The sequence below is a fragment of the Coturnix japonica genome, chromosome 13 (assembly GCF_054131305.1).
Source record: "Coturnix japonica strain WE chromosome 13, WE-NBRP24, whole genome shotgun sequence".
Classification (NCBI taxonomy): Eukaryota; Metazoa; Chordata; class Aves; order Galliformes; family Phasianidae; genus Coturnix; species Coturnix japonica.
Window position 1 is genome coordinate 4,196,483 of NC_140675.1, and position 17,760 is coordinate 4,214,242.

The window sequence follows — 17,760 nt, forward strand, 5'->3', positions numbered from 1 at the left end:
CTCAGCCATGTGATCCCATGATCCCCCTCAGGTCTCCCTGGCCATTACACACATGCAAAACACGTATGGCGTGTAGTATTCAATAAAAGTTCATGTTTGTCTCTGATAGATGGACGTGATGATCTTAGTGGTCATTTAACATGTCATGGACTTTGAGTGGCCTCTGTTTTCACGCACGTAATGTTCTTCTGTGATCAGTACTTTCTGTCTTTTGTCACAACCATTTCATTTGTCAAAAGGGTTATTAATCCCTCTGAGCAATCTAAATGATGCATGGATATTCTATTTGAAGTTTTAGGGTGCAATCATTATATTCCTTGTAGAAGGACCATGTATTGAAAAATTTAACTTGAAAGCTGTTTTTACAATTTTGTACTGTTAATATACACTGTACCAAGTTCTGATTAGATTTAAATGGAACCAATAGTATATGTGGATATTATTTATGAATACTTTAGATATCACATCAATTGTCGCTGTGAAGTAGAGCGGCATGTATTTGTTGCCCAAGGCATGCATTTGCTGGGTGGTGTTAATATCCATCTTGTACTCCTGAAGAGCTCACTGATTACAAATGGCACCTGTTCTACTGCTCTTCTGATGGTCTAGAAATGGAATTCAGCTAACTGTAAAGACTGCAAGTACTGCAGTGTTTCAAGGATCGAGTTGCAATGCTTTAATGTAGTAGGTGCCTTCTCTCTGACAACCTTAAGGTATTTTCTTGTATGTATGTGTCATCTTCTTTCCTGAGAGTTTAAGCTCTAGGGTACAATGTTTTGGAGGTCTTGATGCTCTTTGATACAGATTTGAGAGGGTTTTTGACATTTATTGTTTCTGAAATGGTTTGATCTTGTCTTAGAGAGTCGAATGCCACAAATAGGTAAATACTATCTCCTGTTGCTGAATCAGTGCAACATTTATGGCATCCTGCTGTTTTTTTATTTGTTTTTTAATTTGCTGATTGATCTATACATTATTTCTGCATATGAGCTCACAGATGAGTTAACAGGTGATGAGAACTCTAATGCCGGGCAGGGCATGACTGCTCTTCATCTTGTGGAACAAAACAGGGGCTGCTACTGTGACCTGATATTTAAAGGATATGTTGAGTGAATAAAAAGATGCCTGAAGTTGAACTCAATAATTGTGAGGAAATAGAATGTATTTTTTTGGTTAATCATCTCTTCCTCTTTTTATGAAGGGTATTGGTTTGCCAGATATTTTCAGATTCATTTCAGATAAATGATTTTGTGCTTCTGTCATTTGGTGGGTTGATCGCACAGTTTGTTTTGGGGCAGCGCCTTTGCTGAGGGATGGTGAGAGAAAGCACCTCTGGTACTATGTGTTCGTGCCACCTGGTGGCTTTGCTGGGCAGCCTGGGCTTCAGATACACAGTTAAAAACACAGGTGTAAAGTGTCTGTAAAATCCTCTACATTCCAGTACTGTAGTTTTTTTCTACTAACCCAGTGAGAGTTAAACTTTTAGTATATGCAGATTGACTTAAGCTGGTTCTTATCTTTGTTAGCAGTTTTTAGCTTGTGGTTCTTTTGATCTGATATCAATGACATAAGTCAGAGCATTTGTAAATACAGATTCTGAGTGGAATGCACAGATGGTTTGTCTCCAGAACAAAACAAGCCTTCAGTAAAAGGATTTTGTAGGTATTTATAGATAACTATTATCCTGTTGCTAATTACATACTGTGAATTTAAAGTGGAAAATATTCTTTCTTGTCTCACTTAGAATACAAAGAGGTGCCTAATGTTGTGCTGTTTCCCAGCTTCATTAATTGACTTTTTTTTTTTTTTTTTTTTTTTTTCCCAAGCATCAGTATAGGGGTAGGTCCTGTTTAATATCTTTATTGATGATCTGGATGGGGGGATTGAGTGTATCCTCAGTGAGTTTGCAGATGACTCCACGCTGGAAGGAAGTGTTGATTTGCCTGAGAGTAGGAAGGCCTTACAGAGGGATCTGAATTGGCTGGATCAATGAGCTGAAGGCAATTGTATAAGGTTCAACAAAGTCAAGTGCCAGCTACTCAACTTTGATCACAATATCATGCCACTCCATTTTGCAGGCTTGTGGCTAGAATCTAGATTCTGGTGGTGTTAGTTGACAGCCAGATGAATGTGAGCCAGCAGTGTGCCTGGTAGCCTAGAAGGCCTGGCTTGTATCAGAAATAGTGTTGCCAGCAGGACCAGGGAGGTGATAATCTCTCAGTACTTGGCACTGGTGAAGCTGTGACTTGAGCACTGTGTTCATTTTTGGGCCCCCTCACTACAAGAAAGACCCTGGCACATGTTCATAGAATGGTAATGAGGCTGGTGCGGGGTCTGGAGCATAAGTCTTGTGAGGAGCAGCTGAGGAAGCTGGGGGTATTTAGTCCGGCGAAGAGGAGGCTTGGGGGGAGACCTCATTGCTCTCTACAACTTCCTGAAGGGGGGTTGTGGTGAGGTGAGGTTCAACCTCTTTTTGTGTGTAACTAGTGACAGGACAAGAGGGAGTGGCTTAGAGTTGTGCCAGGAGAGGTTCTACTGGATGTTCGGAGAAACAACTTCTCAAAAATAGTCATTAGGTATTGGAAAGGTTTGCCCAGGGTGATGGTGGAATCACCATCCCTGCAGACGTCCAAGAAACGTGTAGATGTGGCTCTGAGGGACATAGTGGGCATGCTGGGAGTGGGTTGATGGTTGAACTAGATGACCTTCAGTGGTCTTTTCCAACCTTAAGTCACAGAATCATAGAACCATAGAGTCATTCGTTCTTCTAAGAACCAGCTACACTCTGAAATGCTATACAGGTTGGTTGGTCCTTCTGATCCTTCTCATTTATGGCTCTGTATTATCTTATCCTCAGTGATCCTGCCGTCCTTCAAGAAAGGTGCTTTAGATATACTTCTGTTATACTTCAGCTTGATTGCTTTAAGTGTATCTCTCAATACCACAGTCCAAGGAAATGTGTGTGTACATTCTTCCGGCTAGATAAATAAATAAAAACACAAAGCATCTCTGAAGCTCGGACTCACTGTGTTTATTAAATGTTTTATTAACTTCATAATGACTCACAAAGAAACATTTTAATTTTGATTGTGTGTTTCTGTCTATGCTCTGATTTCTGTTAAAATCAGCTTTTGGATATGTAGAGGGAGAATTTTTTCGGTGAATAAGTGTGTGTTTAGGGCAGGAATGGATGATCCTTGATTTCACATGGTAGATGTTCTTTACCTGCTCTGTACTCATTTTACAAATCATTTCATGCTGTAACAGTAAACAAATGGTGAATTCTTCATCAGATACGTCTGCTACTGTAAGGTCTTTGTCTGATTTCAAAGTTAAAGTCAGAAGTCAAACTAAAAGAAGAAAAAACTAGTTTGATAAGGACGTATAGAAATTCTGCCTTTCTGTAACACAGCTTTGTTGGAAGTAACCGCGGGAGACAAGTCTCATGCTATCATGGTCAACAAGTCTCGTTTATTAGGTGTTACAGCATCTCATTTATACAATCAGTAATAAGTTCATGCATATTGCAAAAGTTAAGCTCAGGATTGGTGGGTTACACATTACTTCATCTGAGCTTTGTGGTTAGTCTTATGGATACTTTTTCTTTGCAGCTCTGTCTACACCTTGCTACACATCTTGCTTTTCCCTCAGGCCGTCCTTGCCTCTAGATACATATTTCGTCTTTAGCTACATACCCTGTCTTTTCACATCCTGATTTCTCCATAGCTGCTTAGCCCGTGATCGGCCCTAGGATAGACCGTCTTTGTCTTTAATCACATTCATTCTTTTACAATTTAACTAGTGGAATCTCTTCATGTCCTTTCTCATGAAGCCATTCTGCATAAACATTCTCCACATAGATCTGACCCACATCAGACGCACAGCAGCTCCGGCCCCAAAGATCTGACCCACATCAGCCCCAAAGAAGCTCCTGCCCCATAGATCAGACCCACATCAGCCAAACAGCAGCTCCTGCCCCATAGATCGGACCCACATCACCCCCACAGCAGCTCCAGCCCCATAGATCTAGCCCCATCAGACCCACAGCAGCTCCAGTCCCATAGATCTGACACACATCTACACCACAGCAGCTCCTGCCCCATAGATCTGACCAAAATGTGCCCCACAGCAGCTCCTACACCATAGATCTGACCCACATTAGCCCCACAGCATCTTCTGCCCCATAGATCTGACGCCCATCAGCCCCACAGCATCTTCTGCCCCATCGATCTGATGCACATCTGCCCCACAGAGCCTTCTGCCCTAAAAATCTGAACCACATCTGCCCCACAGCAGCTCCTGTCTCATAGATCAGAACAACATCAGCACCACAGCAGCTCCTGCCCCATAGATCTGACCCACATCAGCCACAGAGCAGCTCCTGCCCCATACATCTGACCCACATGTGCCCCACAGCAGCTCCTGCCCCATACATCTGACCCAAATGCGCCCCACAGAAGCTCCTGCCTTATAGATCAGACCATCATCAGCCTCACAAAAGCTCCTGCCCCATAGATCTGACACTCAACATCCCCACAGCAGCTCCTGCCCCATAGATCTGACCCTCATCAGCCCCACAGCAGCTCCTGCCCCATAGATCAGACCCACATCTGCCCCACAGCAGCTCCTGCCCAATAGATCTGACCCACTTCAGCCCCACAGCAGCTCTTGCCCGATAGATCTTACCCACATCTGCTCCACAGCATCTCCTGCCCCATAGATCTGACCCACATGCGCCCTACAGCAGCTCCTGCCCAATAAATCTGACACACATATGCCCCACTGCAGCTCCTGCCTTACAGATCAGACCCTCATCAGCCTCACAACAGCTCCTGCCCATAGATCTACCACACAGCAGCTCCTGCTACATAGATGTGACCCTCATCATCCCCACAGCATCTTCTGCCCCATAGATCTGACCCTCAGCAGCAACACAGCAGCACCTGCCCCACAGATATGACCCACATATACCCCACAGCAGCTCCTGCCCCATAGATCTTACCAACATCAGCTCCACAGCAGCACCTACCCCATAGATCTGACCCACATCTGCCCCAAAGCAGCTCCTGCCCATAGATCTGACCCACATCTGCCCCACAGCAGCTCCTGCCCCATAGATCAGACCCACATCAGCCCCACCGCAGATCCTGCCCCATAGATCTGACCCTCATCAGCCCCACAGCAGCTCCTGACCCATAGATCAGACCCACAGCAGCTCCTGCCTCATAGATCTGTCCCCCCTGAGCCCCACAGCAGCTCCTGTCCCGTAGATTTGAACCTCATCAGCCACACAGCAGCTCCTGCCCCATAGATCTGACCCACATAAACCCACAGCAGCACCTGTTCCGTAGATCTGACACACATCATCCCCACAACTGCTCCTGCCCCAAAGATTTGATACACATGTGCCCCACAGGAGCTCCTGCCCCATAGATCTGACCCAAATCTGCCCCAGAGCAGCTCCTGCCCCATTGATCTGACCCACACCAGCCCCACAGCAGCTCCTGCCCCATAGATCTGACGCACATGTGCCCCACAGCAGCTCCTGCCCCATAGATCTGACCCGCATCAGCCACACAGCAGCTCCTGCCCCATACATCTAACCCACTTGCGCCCCACAGCAGCTCCTCCCTTATAGATCAGACCATCATCAGCCTCACAACAGCTCCTGCCCCATAGATCTACCCCACAGCAGCTCCTGCCCCATAGATCTGACCCTCACCATCCCCACAGCAGCTCCTACCCCATTGATCTGACTCACATCTGCCCCACTGCAGCTCCTGCCCCATAGATCTGACCCACATCTGCCCCATAGCAGCTCCTGCCCCATAGATCTGACCCATATCAGATCCACAGCAATGCCTGCCCCATAGATCTCAACCACATGAGCCCCACAGCAGCTCCTGTCCCACAGATCTGACCCACATAGGCCCCACAGCAGCTCCTGCCCCATAGATCTGACCCTCAGCAGCAACACAGCAGCTCCTGCCCCACAGATCTGACCAACACCAGCCCCACAGCAGCTCCTGCCCCATAGATCTGACCAACATCAGCTCCACAGCAGCACCTACCTCATAGATCTGACCCACATCTGCCCCACAGCAGCTCCTGCCACATAGATCTACCGACATGTGCCCCACAACAGCTCCTGCCCCAATGATCTGATACCCTTGTGCCCCACAACAGCTCCTGCCCCATAGATCTGACCCACATCTGCCCCACAGCAGCTCCTGTCTCATAGATCTTACCCACATCAGCACCACAGCAGCTCCTGCCCAATAGATCTGACCCTCATCAGCCACAGAACAGCTCCTGCCCCATAGATCTGACCCACATCAGCCCCATAGCATCTCCTGCCCCATAGATCCGAACCACATCTGCCCCTTAGGAGCTCCACCCCATAGCTCTGACCAACAGCTGCTCCTGCCAGATAGATCTGACCCACATCTGCCCCAGAACAGCTCCCGCCCCATAGATCTGACCCACAACAGCCCCAAAGAAGCTCCTGCCCCATAGATCAGACCCACATCAGCCACACAGCAGCTCCTGACCCATAGATCTGATCCCAATCAGCCCCACAGCAGCTCCTGCCCCATAGATCTGACCCTCATCAGCCCCACAGCAGCTCCTGCCCCATAGATCAGACCCACATCTGCCCCACAGCAGCTCCTGCCCCATAGATCTGACCCACATCTGCCCCATAGCAGCTCCTGCCCAATCGATCTGACCCACATTATCCCCACAGCAGCTCCTGCCCCATAGATCTGACCCACATCAGCCCCGAAGAAGCTCCTGCCCCATAGATCAGACCCACGTCAGCCACACAGCAGCTCCTGCCCCATAGATCTGACCCACATCGGACCCACAACAGCTCCTGCCCCATAGATCAGACCCACATCTACCCCACAGCAGCTCCTGCCCCATATATCTTACCAACATCAGCGCCATAGCATCTCCTGCCCCATAGATCTGACACACATCACCCCCACAGCAGCTCCTGCCCCATAGATCAGACCCACATCTGCCCCACAGCAGCTCCTGCCCCATAGATCTGACCCACATCTGCCCCATACCAGATCCTGCCCAATCGATCTGACCCACATTATCCCCACAGCAGCTCCTGCCCCATAGATCTGACCCACATCTACCCCACAGCAGCTCCTGCCCCATATATCTTACCAACATCAGCGCCATAGCATCTCCTGCCCCATAGATCTGACACACATCACCCCCACAGCACCTCCTGCCCCATAGATCTGACCCACGTCTTCCCCACAGCAGCTTCTGCCCCATAGATCTCAACCACATGTGCCCCACAGGAGCTCCTGCCCCATAGATCTGACCCACATCAGCCCCACAGCAGCTCCAGCCCAGTAGATCTGACCCACAGCAGCTCCTGCCCCATTGATCTGACCCACATGCGCCCCACTGCAGCTCCTGCCTTACAGATCAGACCCTCATCAGCCTCACAACAGCTCCTGCCCCATAGATCTACCCCACAGCATCTTCTGCCCCATAGATCCGACCCTCAGCAGCAACACAGCAGCACCTGCCCCACAGATATGACCCACATATACCCCACAGCAGCTCCTGCCCCATAGATCTTACCAACATCAGCTCCACAGCAGCACCTACCCCATAGATCTGACCCACATCTGCCCCAAAGCAGCTCCTGCCCCATAGATCTGACCCACATGTGCCCCACAGCAGCTCCTGCCCCATAGATCTGACCCACATCAGCCACACAGCAGCTCCTGCCCCATACATCTGACCCACATGTGCCCCACAGCAGCTCCTGCCCCATACATCTGACCCACATCAGCCACACAGCAGCTCCTGCCCCATACATCTGACCCACATGCGCCCCACAGCAGCTCCTGCCTTATAGATCAGACCATCATCAGCCTCACAGCAGCTCCTGCCCCATAGATCTGACCCTCATCAGCCCCACAGAAGCTCCTGCCCCATTGATCTGACTCACATCTGCCCCACTGCAGCTCCTGCCCCATAGATCTGACCCACATCTGCCCCGTAGCAGCTCCTGCCCCATAGATCTGACCCATATCAGATCCACAGCAACGCCTGCCCCATAGATCTCAACCACATGTGCCCCACAGCAGCTCGTGTCCCACAAATCTGACCCACATAGGCCCCACAGCAGCTCCTGCCCCATAGATCTGACCCTCAGCAGCAACACAGCAGCTCCCGCCCCACAGATCTGACCAACACCAGCCCCACAGCAGCTCCTGCCCCATACATCTGACCCCACAGCAGCTCCTGCCCCATACATCTGACCCACATCTGCCCCACAGCAGCTCCTGCCCCATTGATCTGACTCACATCTGCCCCACTGTAGCTCCTGCCCCATAGATCTGACCCACATCTGCCCAATAGCAGCTCCTGCCCCATATATCTGACGCATATCAGCCACACAGCAGCTCCTGACCCATAGATCTGACCCACATCGGACCCACAACAGCTCCCGCCCCATAGATCTGACCCACATCGGACCCACAACAGCTCCTGCCCCATAGATCAGACCCGCATCTACCCCACTGCAGCTCCAGTCCCATATATCTTACCAACATCAGCGCCATAGCATCTCCTGCCCCAAAGATCTGACACACATCACCCCCACAGCAGCTCCTGCCCCATAGATCTAGCCCCCATCAGACCCACAGCAGCTCCAGTCCCATAGATCTGACCCACATCTACCCCACAGCAGCTCCTGCCCCATAGATCTAACCAACATCAGCTCCACAGCAGCTCCTTCCCTATAGATCTGACCCACATAAGACCCACAGCAGCACCTGTTCCGTAGATCTGACACACATCATCCCCACAACTGCTCCTGCCCCAAAGATCTGATATACATGTGCCCCACAGGAGCTCCTGTCCCACAGATCTGACCCACATCAGCCCCACAGCAGCTCCTGCCCAGTAGATCTGACCCACAGCAGCTCCTGCCCCATAGATCTGACCAACATGTGCCCCAGAGCAGCTCCTGCCCCATAGGCCTTACCCACATCAGCGCACAGCAGCTCCTGGTCTATAGATCTGACCCACATGTGCACCACAGCACCTCCTGTCCCATAGATCTGCCCCACAGCAGCTCCTGCCCCATAGATCTGACCCACATCTGCACTACAGCAGCTCCTGCCCCATAGATCTAACTCACATGTGCCCCAGAGCAGATCCTGCCCCATAGATCTGACCCACAACTACCCCACAGCAGCTCCTGCCCCATAGATCTGATCCAAATCAGCCCTACAGCAGCTCCTGCCCCATAGATCTGACCCACATCAGCCCCACAGCAGCTCCTGCCCCATTGATCTGACCCACACCAGCCCCACAGCAGCTCCTGCCCCATAGATATGACACACACCTGCCCCACAGCAGCTCCTTCCCTATAGATCTGACCCACATATGCCCCACAGCAGCACCTGTTCCATAGATCTGACCCACATCAGCCCCACAGCAGCTCCTGCCCCATAGATATGACCCACCTCAGCCCCTGCCTCATAGATCTCACCCACATGTGCCCCTTTGCAGGGGGGCTCCTCTGCCTGGTGGTCATGGCGGGCCCCCTCCTCCTTCTCAGTCCTAGGGCCCCCAGCTCCATCCTCCCGCCTGAAACAGGGAAAACTTCTACCCTAGCCCTCTTAGCTGCCGACATGGCTGCTAACTGCCACAGCTGTCAGAGGCGAGTGCGTTGCGCTCGGCAGCGGTGACCAAGGTGACGTGGTGAGGGTTCTAAAATGGCGGCCGCACTGCTGGCACTGGTGTTCCACATAGGATGAGGAGGGCGCTGGTAATAGCAGGACAAGGGGAAACTGATTTAAGTTGAAAGAGGGAAGATTTAGGTTGGATGTTAGGGGGAAAGTTGTTTACTAGGAGAGCGGTTAGGCCCTGGAACAGGCTGCCCAGGGAGGTTGTGGATGCCCCGTCCTTGGAGGTGTTCAGGGCCAGGTTGGACAGGGCCCTGGGCAACCTGATCTAGTAAAGGTGTATGTTTGGTGGCCCTGCCAGGCAGGGGGGTTTGTTCTTCATGATCCATGAGGTCCCTTCCAACCTGGGTCATTCTGTGACTCTGTGATACTGGTGTGTGGCTGCTTGTCCCAGCACGCTGACCTTTTGTCTTCAGGTTCACCAACAAGACTGTAACTGATTTATGGAGGAGGCAAGTGATGGGTGCTACTGTGTGACAATCAACATCACTTTGTGGACATTTGAAAGCACCTTCCTCCAGAGCTGTTCACCTCCAGAAGAGGGTGCTCAGAAGTGTTTACTGGCAGAAGATCTGGCTCCAGCTTGGTATGGGAAAACTGGGGAATGATACCATCGTGTCCTGTGAAGAACAAGAAGCAGGTGGGCGTCCCTGCTCCCTCTTGTCTGCTGGCAAGGTCCAGATGAGATCCCAGAGCCAGAAGCTGCCATTCCAAGGAGAGCTGACTCAACCATTTTGGATTTGAGCTGTCACACCAAGGAGAGCTGACTGAACCACGCTGGACTTATTTGTAAGTTTATACTATCATTGGAAACTGTTGCCGTGGTCACAGTCATCGTCAGCGGAACAACAACTCCTGATGACCCACCACTACTGAAGATCAATGACTGAACTACTAAACACGTCAGATCCATGGTGGTGACTCTCTCTCCCTCTTGCTTCCTATAAAGACTCCTTGATTCTTTTTCCTGTCTTTTCTATTGCCCGCCTTCCCTTCCTAATCACCCTAAATCGTAATAGCGTCCGTCCTCCAACATTTGAACCATGCTCAGGCATACACGTATGGACCTCCTCTCCTTCCTATTAATTGGTGCAGGACAGAGAACCACAAGGATTGTCAGCTCCCAAGTCATGCAAGTATTGCACACAACACAGATAACTTCATCTGTTGGCCCCGCTGTCTCTGCATACCACCAAGCGAGGACCTGCAGTGCCCAGGCGAGACGATGTGCCTGGCAGTGCAAAGCCAGCCCACGTGTGTGCAGATGGCAAGGAGCGTGTGGCACTGTGCACCGACAGCGCTTGCCTGCCCAGGACTGCGTGTGGAGGGCGTTCTCCACTGCAGCCCTGCCCAACAGTCAGTAGGGGTGTGCGGCCATGATGGCAGTAATGAACAAACTGCTGCTTCACAAAGATCTTGGCCCGATTAGAAATCTTTGAGTAGTGCTGTTACAGCAGACAGAATGTGATAAGCGCAAGTAGTCTCCTACACTTCACATCCTTGCTACTTCATTCTGGGTGTTGTCACTGAGCAGCATCTAACACAAGTTCTGCCCTGGTCAGCTGGCTGCCTTAGCTTGAGCCCTGATGGCAACGCTGTGACGTGATGTTAGTATTGCTGTTTTCTCCTCGTCAGAATAGTCTGCCTTTTGAAGGAAGCAGCTTCTTGGTTATTTTGTTTTGTTGTTGAATTTTATTGAATTAATTTACAATATCTATATTCCATATAGTTATAGATGTTTTGAATATGATCATCTGTGGTGCTGAGAATTTTTGTAGAAAAGGTATACTCAGTTCGGAAGGTGTAATAAGGATGTTAAAGAAAGAACCTGTTGTGTTGACCAGTGATGATGCTCCCACACCCTGACCAATGGTGGAGAGGAGCATGAAGAGAGAGGTGGTGCTGGGGGGATCTTGGGGCTGCTGGGCCTGTCATACTTTTTCCAGGCAGAGGTTTTACAGGTGTTGCCCCCATGCCAACCTTGTGGGGGGGGGCCACTCCCACATCCTGAAGGATGGAGGAGAGGAGCGGGAGGGCAGAGTTGGTGCTGTGGGGGGCTGGGAGCTGTGGGGCCTGGTATGCTTTCCCCTGGCTGTGGTTTTCTGGGTGTCGGATGATGCCCTCAAACTGCCACCCTGTGGGGGCTGCTCCAACCTCCTGAAGGATGGTGAAGGAAAGTTGGTGACAGTTCCTGGGGGGGACAGGGGGCTGCTGGGCCAGTTGGCTTCCCCCAGGCTATGGTCGTCCGTCTGTTGGATGACGTCCCCAGGTCTATACTCTGCTGGGGTCTCTTCCATCCCCTGATGGATGGTGGAGGGGAGGGTGAGGGCAGAGATGGTGCTGGAGGCTGACAGGCCTCTCAGGCTTCCCTGAGGCAGTGGCTGCCTGCGGGTGACACTTTGAGGGAGCCACTGCCAACCCCTGAAGGATGGTGGTGGGGGACGGGAGGGTGGTGTTGATGCCAGGGTGCTGCTGTTTGGGTGCCAGCCGATGACTGCAAGCTTCCAAACCAGGTGGGTCCCTCCTGTCCCCTGAAAGAGGTGTTGATGCCCAAGGTGGATAGGGGCCACTGGGCCTGATGTACTTCCCAGGGACCACGGAGCCTGGGCTGGTGGGCTACGGGGGATGCACTGGGGGCAGCTGAGCCCGACAGCCGTCAGGCCTGGCAGGGGCCACTCTGGTGATGCTCTGCGGCTGGTGGGCAGATTGTCACTGCACAGGCACCGGTTGTTTGTGCCACGTCTTTTCTGTGCGGCGCACTGAGGCGAGCAAGCTGTTTGTCCAAGCGTGAGGTTGCTGCGGGCAATATGCTGGACTGCAGCATCTTCAGCAAGGCGCCTGCAGGGAGAGAAACGTGCTGAGGGCACAGGAGAACCCCCTGCTCTCCTTCCTCACAGTGCATGATAGAGCCACCCTCAGCTCCGGGCCTGTCTCAGGCCCAGCAGTAAGAACATGGAGCAGGAATGGCGAGGCCAGTTAAATGTCTGACAGTGTCAATCTCAGACAGTGTTAGGCAACAACTAACTGGCTTCTCTATGCTGCTTTAACTAGAAATGCCTCCTTGCTCACAGGATCCCTATAGTAAAGAGAGGGGGCAGGATGGGGTTGGGGGTGAACAAGAACTCACTGGTTTATCTGCCTCCGTTGTCGGACAAGACGATAGCACGAAAACATTGTCATCAGCATGGTAACGAAGATAGCCACACCGAATCCCAGGCAGTACTTCTTGATAAAATTATTGTCTGCAGCATTTGCGTGTTCCTCACCATCCGCACCTGGAAAAACAATGTGGATCTGTTTCACCAGCTGCTGCTTTGAGTGACATGGACAAGAACAACCACAGGAAGGATCCCGCTCCGGGCTGCTGTTGTGCCTGGTGGCTCAGGGGAAGCACAGCAAGCTCTGGAATGCAGGGTCTGTGCACAGGAGGTACTATGGAGGGTCCTGTTTCCTCTCCTTATCTGCTGAATGTGGTTCTGGTGGCCTAGTTCCCAAAAGGACAAAGTTCCTAAGTCCCTGGGAACTGGCTGCAGTGGGAGGGGAGCAACCTCTAACCACGGCCACGGAGCTCTATGAGCGGCCCTTACCTGGAGTGACAGTTGTTGTGTGCATGGCCTCTATTACTCTCAGGGGGACAGTCAGTGTGCGAACTCTGCCGTTCCAAAATGCAAGCCAGCGCATAGGTGCTCCACCTGTCTCTTTAGAAAGGAGGTAAGGGAGTGGGACTGTAAGTAACTGCTTCTCATCAGGAAGATGGTACAGTTTCTCCACATGTATTTCTAGAAATTCAGTTTCACAAGCCTTTCAGGGAACAGACGGAAATACACCTACCACGTGCTTTGTCCTTCATGATTTTCATTAGCAGAGGGGGCAGTGTCTGCAGATATTTTCCTGTTTCCAGGGCCTCTTTCTGTTTCTCAGGACCTAAACAGAAAGCATTAAGATAACTTTCAGACAAACAAGGTATTAAACTGAACGGTCTTTTCAGTGAAGTCAGTAACGACAACAGCCACCCCTGGGATGCCTGTGGGGTTCCAGCACAACTAAGGATTTAGCACGGCCTTCCCTGGAGGCACTTCTGCAACCAAAGAATGAGAACTTTTCACCACACACTGCAGCTTACCTAAACGCATAACGGCATCACTGAATGGGACCAGGGCATTGTGCGAGGGCAGGGCACACACACACAGGTGTGCATTCTCACTCACACCTGCAGACGCGCCTGGCTGACATTAGGACTGTGAGCTGGCATCTCTCAAAGGAACTAAAATCTCATGACGTACCCATTTGAATCGCTGGGGCTTCTGTCCTGGAGCTCAGCTGGGAAACTGGATGCCATTCAACTCCACTAGGAGCTGTCAGCAAACACAGACAGAGCAGCTCCTGTCAGACACCTGTTTACACTGGAATGACAGCACTGCTCCACAGCACTCTCCTCTCCCTGCCACACAGAAGCATCTGGCAAATAGTTGTTGGGTGCCCGCAGTGGCACCGTGACAGTCCAAAAAGGAACCGTGTGTAGAACTGCCTGGAGAAGGGAAGGGGGTGGAAGAGGAAGGGCAAGATCTAAAGGCCCTTTCCTGTGGGACTGCCCTGAGGCTCACAGGCTGGATTATGCTGAGGCTTTGGCAAAGCGTTGCTTATAGGCACAGCATCGACGAGAAACATCTCCTGGTGTTGATGCCCGGGGGCAGCTGGGCCTGCCACTCATGTGCCAGGGTGCTGCTGTTTGGGTGCCATGGTATGCTGTGATTTCTCTCTTCCTTAGGGACCTGCAGTGACTGGAAGGGGCTCAGGTGATGACATGGCACTCAGACCTGGGTCAAAATTTGCAAAGCTGCAGAGAAGCCAGGTGGGCAGTTGGCTGGCACTCAGCAGCTTTCCAGATACTCTCTCCAGGCCATGTAAAACAATCTTCAGAGAAGGCATAGAAGAACATTTGGCCCCTCAAGGTTTTTTTAGTGGGGAGATCTCTGATGTACGGAGACAAAGTCAACGGGATGCTGGGAGCATGCAGCACCCAAGAAACAGTGACTACCCAAGCTTCTCATGGGGAAGAAATCACCAGGCAGTGAAAAGATGAACCCCCCCTGAACTTCCACAGCCAAATATGAGCAAAGATCATGAGATGAAGACTGGTGACTTACCTCTGGCATCCACCCCAGGCTCAGGGATGCGACTTTGCTTTCGAAATGCACCAAAGGGACCTGCAGGCACAAGAGTGATCAGACACAGGTGAGGAGAGCTTCCGCTGTGCACTGGGGTCTGCCTTGTTTTTTTTCCTGCAGTGACCTGTGAGGACTGGCTGCAGGTCAGGGAATGACATGGCCCAAACAGCAAAGGAATAGGAGCAAAGACTGGCAAGGGCCGCCTTCCCACTGAAATGTGACAATTCTCCAAGTAAAGAAATACTAATGACTGATCTGTGTACGACCTTCAAAGCACAAAGAGACTTGAAAGACCTTTGGAGAGCCTTACGTACCCAAATAAGCTATTATAGCACTAATTTTTCGACTTCCAAGGAAACAGACACTCACAACTTACCTCGGAGTTTCCCCTGAGGCACAAAAGCAGTTTCCTTCCAGTCATCTGAGGAAGGAGTACCAATGTCATCATCTAGAAGAAAGAACAGAAGAGGGATGTTCCCATTGCATGCTGTGATCTTCCTCTCCCTTAGTGACAGGGAAGGGGCCAGGGAAGGGGACAGGTAACAGGATGGGAGACTCAGGCCTTGATCGCCAAAGCTATAGAGGGGCCAGGGTGACCTGGAGCCTAGCACTCGGCAGCTTTACAAATGCTCCCTCCTGGCCACATGCAGCACCCCTCCGGGACCGCGTGGAAGAGCATACAAAGAAAAGGTGTCTGAAACACACTGGGCTACAGCTGGGGGTCTCTGTTGGGAACCAGGATTTTTCTATGGGGAGCATCAGGCAGCTGGAGCAGAAATGCTCATGCTTTTCCCAGCACACACCTTCCACGTTCTCCCCTGGGACACCCCCAGGATGAAGAGCATGCTCCACCCAGCCAGCGGCAGAGCCGTGGGAGCACAGGGCTTCCTCATGCCCTTGCCCAGCTCCTGTGGTGCTGCCTGTCCCCCCTTTCCAATACCCCCCCGCCCCTATCGAAGGCAGCCCTAGGGCTATAAGGCACAGAGCCACTGGAACCAGAACCTGGGCTTCTCACTCTCATTTCCGCTTATTTTTTACCCCATCTCTGCCCACCCACCTGCTCCTGCTGCTCGCCCTGGAGCAGCACAAGTCTCCTGACAACACATGGCTATCAGTAGGAGGACGGCAAGGCAGGTGGGGGCCGTGGCCCCCAGTACTCGTGCCATGCTGCTACCACCACTGCTACAGCCACAACGAGTGCTGCTACTGGGGCACAGAACACCTAGAGCACGCAGCTGGGCATTGTGATCTTGTGGCACAAGGCAGCAATGTGGCAGGGCATAGTGACCTCACATCCCCAGGCTGCTGGCTGGGCCTCCCCACGGGCTGCTCCTCCTGTGCAGCAGGGCTGCATAGAGTGGGTGCTTGTGGCATCCCTTAGTGGGTGAGTGCCAGGCTGCTGGGGAAGAATTACTGGGAGCGTGTCCCACTGGGTAGATCTAATCCACCGCAAGGACCAGGCTCCCCCTGGGCTTGTTATGGACGCTGAGGATTCCCAGTCATCTAGAGCAGCAGGAGACCATGGCAGATATTTTCACATTTACATTGTGGAAATATAGAATTGTGGAATGGTTTGGGTGGGAAGGGACATTAAAGACACAGAGACTCTGTCAAAGGATAAAGAAAATCGCTCCAGTGTTGTTTTTACTGCTTTGTGCAAATCAAAAGATTGCATTTTGTCTTTTAATGGCCAAAAAAGCCATTTCTTCAGGGGCATTGTATTTGTTGTCACAGACTCTAACAAAAATGCAAACTGAGCTTTATCTGTAGCATCAATACTTTAGTATTTCATATCTTGTATTTGACAGTTCCCTCCCAGCCAGTTGCCCGTGCCTTTCTCTCAGCCCATGAGAGCACCACTTACTGCCTCTGGGAACTTGGAAACTGGCAGCATGATGGCCAGCACACACACAAGGTGCTCGTGACGCAGCTCCAGACGGCTCTCCTGAGGCCCAGCTTCATTTCACGGCCACTCACGCTCTGCTGCTGGACATTCTGCAACGGAAAAGCCACCGGATACAAATCCCATCCCTCACAGATGGTATCAGACCTCTGCTCTCATGGCAGTCACCAACACCCTGCATCGGGCAGCGCTTCCACTGCCCTTGCTCCTGCCACAAGACACCAACGTCTGCTTCTAGTTCGGCTCCACCATGGGATCCTGTTTGCAACAGAAAAACACACGGAGGCTGCTAGCCACTGCAACACGCGCTGTGAAACCCCTGGCACTGCTGACTCCCATGAGCAGAGGAGAGAAGCGTCTGCCTGCCATGGACGGGCTGCGGCGAGATTGAATCCTGCCTTCCAATCGGGACACCCCCAGGGAGAGCCTCCCTGGGGACCCAAAGACTTACGGCAGCGCCAACACAGCAGGCAGAAACACGACGTGCTCCTGACTGCCCGCACTGTTCAAAGCTCCCTCCCTCTCCCTCTCCCTCCCTCCGCCCTATGACGGCAGCCCTTCAAAGCAACCAACACAACCATGCCAAACCGCAGCCCGGACTCGTCCCGCTCACTGCAATCCAGACCCACTCCATCCGTACAAACCTTCATCCACGCCGTTTCTTAACCAGGCCTCGGCGCCACCCGGATCTTACAGCCAGCGAGTGGCCGGCAAACGAACGGACGTCTTCCTCTTGGTGCCGCACAGCCCAGCACGGCCAGAGCCGCACCACACGATCCGGGCCGGGGCCGGCTCAGGCTCTGCCTCCAGGCTTTTGGGGCCGGCCGGGTGACTCCGCAGCACAGCGAGACCGTGGAGCCGCCCGGGAGCCGCCTCTGGGTGCTGGCAGCGCCGCGAGCTCCTCCCCCGACAGCCCCTCCGTGCCCCCGCACCGAGGCCCGACCCCGTTCGCAGCACAGAG

The 17,760-nt window shown here is 52.0% G+C and overlaps 1 protein-coding gene across 1 annotated transcript; it reads right to left on the reverse strand.

Annotated features, from left to right (window-relative positions):
- Window positions 1-262: 262 nt before the first annotated feature.
- Window positions 263-14,962, reverse strand: LOC146758633 (uncharacterized). The gene is made up of 7 exons (XM_085514894.1): window positions 14,876-14,962; window positions 14,012-14,083; window positions 13,560-13,652; window positions 13,316-13,426; window positions 12,856-13,003; window positions 12,380-12,566; window positions 263-316 (listed from the first exon to the last, which is right to left on the reverse strand). The coding sequence occupies exons 2-7, from the start codon at window positions 14,013-14,015 to the stop codon at window positions 263-265; spliced, it is 597 nt and encodes a 198-aa protein (XP_085371020.1). The 5' UTR covers window positions 14,016-14,083; window positions 14,876-14,962.
- Window positions 14,963-17,760: the final 2,798 nt, after the last annotated feature.